A 3657-nucleotide genomic window follows, 5' to 3' on the forward strand; every position below is an offset into this window, starting at 1 on the left:
CCCTCCATCCACAGCCCCCTCTCTCCATCTCAGCTATAAGGGACTCCTGGAGGACAAATCCTCCTCCGTCCTCACAATCTCTTACAGGTCCCAGTTCCTAACACCAGTGAGTGGGGGAGGGGAAAGAGGGTTCCAGCACATGAAGACTCCGGACACCTTGCAAACCATAACAGGCAGACAGTAAACTGATTTGAAGAATGGATTTTTGAATGGCTCCAAGCAGGCCCCCTTGATAGCATATGGTTTACTCCTGTAGCCCCCAGTTAAATACAGTAATATTTATTGAGCACCTACTCTCATAGATGTCCTTTCCGGAAACCAGCCGCATGCCAACTCTGTTACTTTAAATTGTACTTTTTCCCAACCCAGATCTGCACTAATGAGACTATTTGGTTTATCAGTTCCTTTACCTCATCATGTTTTCTTAAAGAGAGCCACTAGAAAGGGAAGCATGCTGTCTGAAAACGCACTTGCACACATCTTTTCTTGGTACTAGACATGACCGAATGATTGGTTTTGACAGAATGGTTATACACCGCTGCACATCGCCGCCAAGAAGAACCAGATGGACATAGCCACATCCCTGCTGGAGTACGGTGCTGATGCCAATGCAGTTACCCGGCAAGGCATTGCGTCCGTCCATCTTGCGGCGCAGGAAGGGCACGTGGACATGGTGTCGCTGCTCCTAAGCAGGAACGCAAACGTCAATCTAAGCAATAAGGTGACTCCCTCCTTATCCTTCCCCAGAACGTACTACAGCATTTATATCCTCAGAAAAGTCTGAAAACCGATCAGAATTCTCAGTTCACATAGAAATACATATGCAGGGCTGGCAAGATGGCTCAGCAGGTTAAGGAATTTGTTAACAAGCCTGATGACTCGAGTTCGATTCCCTCAAACCCACGAGGTAGATGAAGAGAACGGACTCACACAAGCTCATTAGTGAGCAAGAACATTACCATGATGTAGCGCTCTAGTATTATTAATATATCTATAGTATTGTAATATTATGCATTAATATTAAATTATTAACTAAATAAATTTATTGGTTTATCATTATTTATCAATAAGTAATTAATAAAAATTAATTGAATTTAATATATTATGTTAATATTAATTAATATTAATAAAATATACAGTATTTTAATAATTGCCAATGGCTTTTTGCTAAAGTTAACACCATTAATAATGTATTAAAAACTCCAGAATGGTTTTGATTTTAGAGTCTCTGATAAACAGTGATGATCACCCACATATGTTGTTGGGGGCACACAGTATGACTGCTTCTCTTGGCTTTAAAAATACCATTACAAAGAAGTGGCTGAGAAGGAAACGAGGCCCAGATGGATCAAATGCCGTAGTCTGGAGCAATACAGAGTCTGCAGTGAACATCCCCCACCACTCTGGGGTACACCTGGAATATTGTTATGAAGCCCGTGCTCAGCAGGGCTAATGGAAGGGTCATACAGAATGGTTGGTGCATGCCCTTGCTCTGTGGACTTTTCCTTTAAGAGTCAAAGCTGCTATCTCCTAGAACTCACAAGCCAAGTCTCAAACCCAGCCACAGGCATGCGCTTTCCCTGGCTGTGACTGACGGCCACACCCTCGGACTCTCTTGCAGAGCGGCCTCACACCACTCCACCTGGCTGCTCAAGAAGACCGAGTGAATGTGGCTGAGGTCCTTGTCAACCAAGGGGCCCACGTGGACGCACAGACTAAGGTACCTTCCCTTTCTCATTCAGCAAGGGAGGAGCCCGGCCTGGGGCCCCGAATGACCCCAACCTCAGTAGGAGGGCTGCAGCCATAGCATAGGCGTAAAGCTGTCCCGATCCCATCAGCCACGGACAGCACTTTCCTTTGAGTCTCTGGTCAGATGCTCTCTCCTTACTGGCCCAAATTCTTCTCTAGCTGCATGTCAATATCCTGTATTATCATCAGCCATCCTGACACATATCTGCTTTAGGGACAGTGTGACAAAAAACAACCAACCAACCAATCTTGGTGGTAATTGAAGTTTATTCTATGTGATTAGCAAGAGATGAAAGAATACTCCATTGTTGTTCACTTCATGAATCCCTTATTGTCTGTGCAGTTGATTTTTCTCATTTTTTTTCCTCCTCTTCCAAAAAGAAATGCAATGCTGGCAAATGTTGTGCAATGCCACCGTGTGAGCACAGATAAGAACATGCATATTCTGTATAACTGTAAGAGATACATTTCCTATGTGTTTCTTTCCTCTGAACATTGGAGACAGGGTCTCCCCCAGTAGCACTGGCTACCTGAAACTCACTACATAGACCTGGCTGGCCTCGAACTCACAGAGAGCCACCTGCCCCTCCTTCCAGAATGCTGGGATTAAAGGTGTGCGCCAGCACCACTCTTCCCTGGTACGAGTCAGTTTATTACAAGAAAAGAATGCTGAGCTGAGGCACAGCGGCTTCTCTCTGTGATCTCAGCACTTGGTAAGCTGAGGCAGGAGGGTTGCCACAGTTCAAGGATAGCCTACGCTACAGTGAATTCCATGCTGAGTTTTTAGCACATGAAACTCTGTCTCAAAGACGAGAATGCCTGTTAAATGTCACGTTGTGCATACAAACATTGCTGTACATGACGTGGATTAGTTCTGAACACGACTTGGGGGAGGTTTGAGGCAGGAACAGCTCACTGCCCTGTACACAGGACACATACACACGCACACACACACATATACATACATACATACACAGACACACACATACATATATACACACACACATATACATATACACACATATACATATGCACATATATATACATATACACATACATAAATATACACATACATATACATACATACACACATAAATATACACATACATATACATGCATACACACATACATAAATATACACATACATATACATACATACACATATAAATATACACATACACATACATATACACATAAATATGCACATACATATACATACATACACACATAAATATACACATACATACACATATATACACATATATACATACATATGCATATGCACATACAATACATGCACACACATACAAATACATACACACATATACACACATACATACACACAAATAAACATGTAATTTTAAAAATTTTAATGGCTATTTATAAAAATATTTTTCAGTATTCTATGGATCTTTGTGAACCATGTTATCTAATAACATTCTTTTACTTATTTATTTATTCCTTTATTTATTTATTTATTTATTTATTCCTTTGTTTGTTTGTTTGTTTTTGACATAGTGGGAATCAAACCCAGTGCCTTGGAGGCACTAGGCTACACTACCACCAAACTAGTCCCTCCAGTGACATTAAGTATTGTAAGCAGCTAGTTGTGACAGTATCAAAAGAGGCTTCAATACGTAGTGAATTAGCGAACATCCTTTGGAAGGGGCAGAGGTTTTAGTTGTAGGTGGAGACGACCCTGAAGAAGACCGTGCTCAGTGCAAGGAAAATCCAGGGCTGACACCTGGAGAGCCACCAGTGTTAAGAAGCAGAAGAGAAGCCTGGCGGTGGTGGTGCACACCTTTAATCCCAGCACTTGGGAGGCAGATACAGGCGAATATCTGAGTTCAAGGCCAGCCTGGGCTACAGAGTGAGTTCCAGGACAGCCAGGGTGATCCAGAAAAACCC

At 42.4% G+C, this 3657-nt stretch overlaps 1 protein-coding gene across 43 annotated transcripts in view; it reads left to right on the plus strand.

Moving 5' to 3' along the window:
- Ank3 (ankyrin 3) overlaps positions 1 to 3657 on the plus strand; it is a 642120-nt gene that overhangs the window by 502495 nt on the left and 135968 nt on the right. For all 43 annotated transcript variants that reach the window (XM_031347661.1, XM_031347659.1, XM_031347665.1 and 40 more), the window contains 2 exons: positions 524 to 721; positions 1622 to 1720. In XM_031347661.1, coding sequence (XP_031203521.1) covers positions 524 to 721; positions 1622 to 1720 — 297 coding nt within the window. The remainder of the gene's footprint in view (positions 1 to 523; positions 722 to 1621; positions 1721 to 3657) is intronic.

Source organism: Mastomys coucha, unplaced genomic scaffold (assembly GCF_008632895.1).
Source record: "Mastomys coucha isolate ucsf_1 unplaced genomic scaffold, UCSF_Mcou_1 pScaffold3, whole genome shotgun sequence".
In the NCBI taxonomy this organism is placed as follows: Eukaryota; Metazoa; Chordata; class Mammalia; order Rodentia; family Muridae; genus Mastomys; species Mastomys coucha.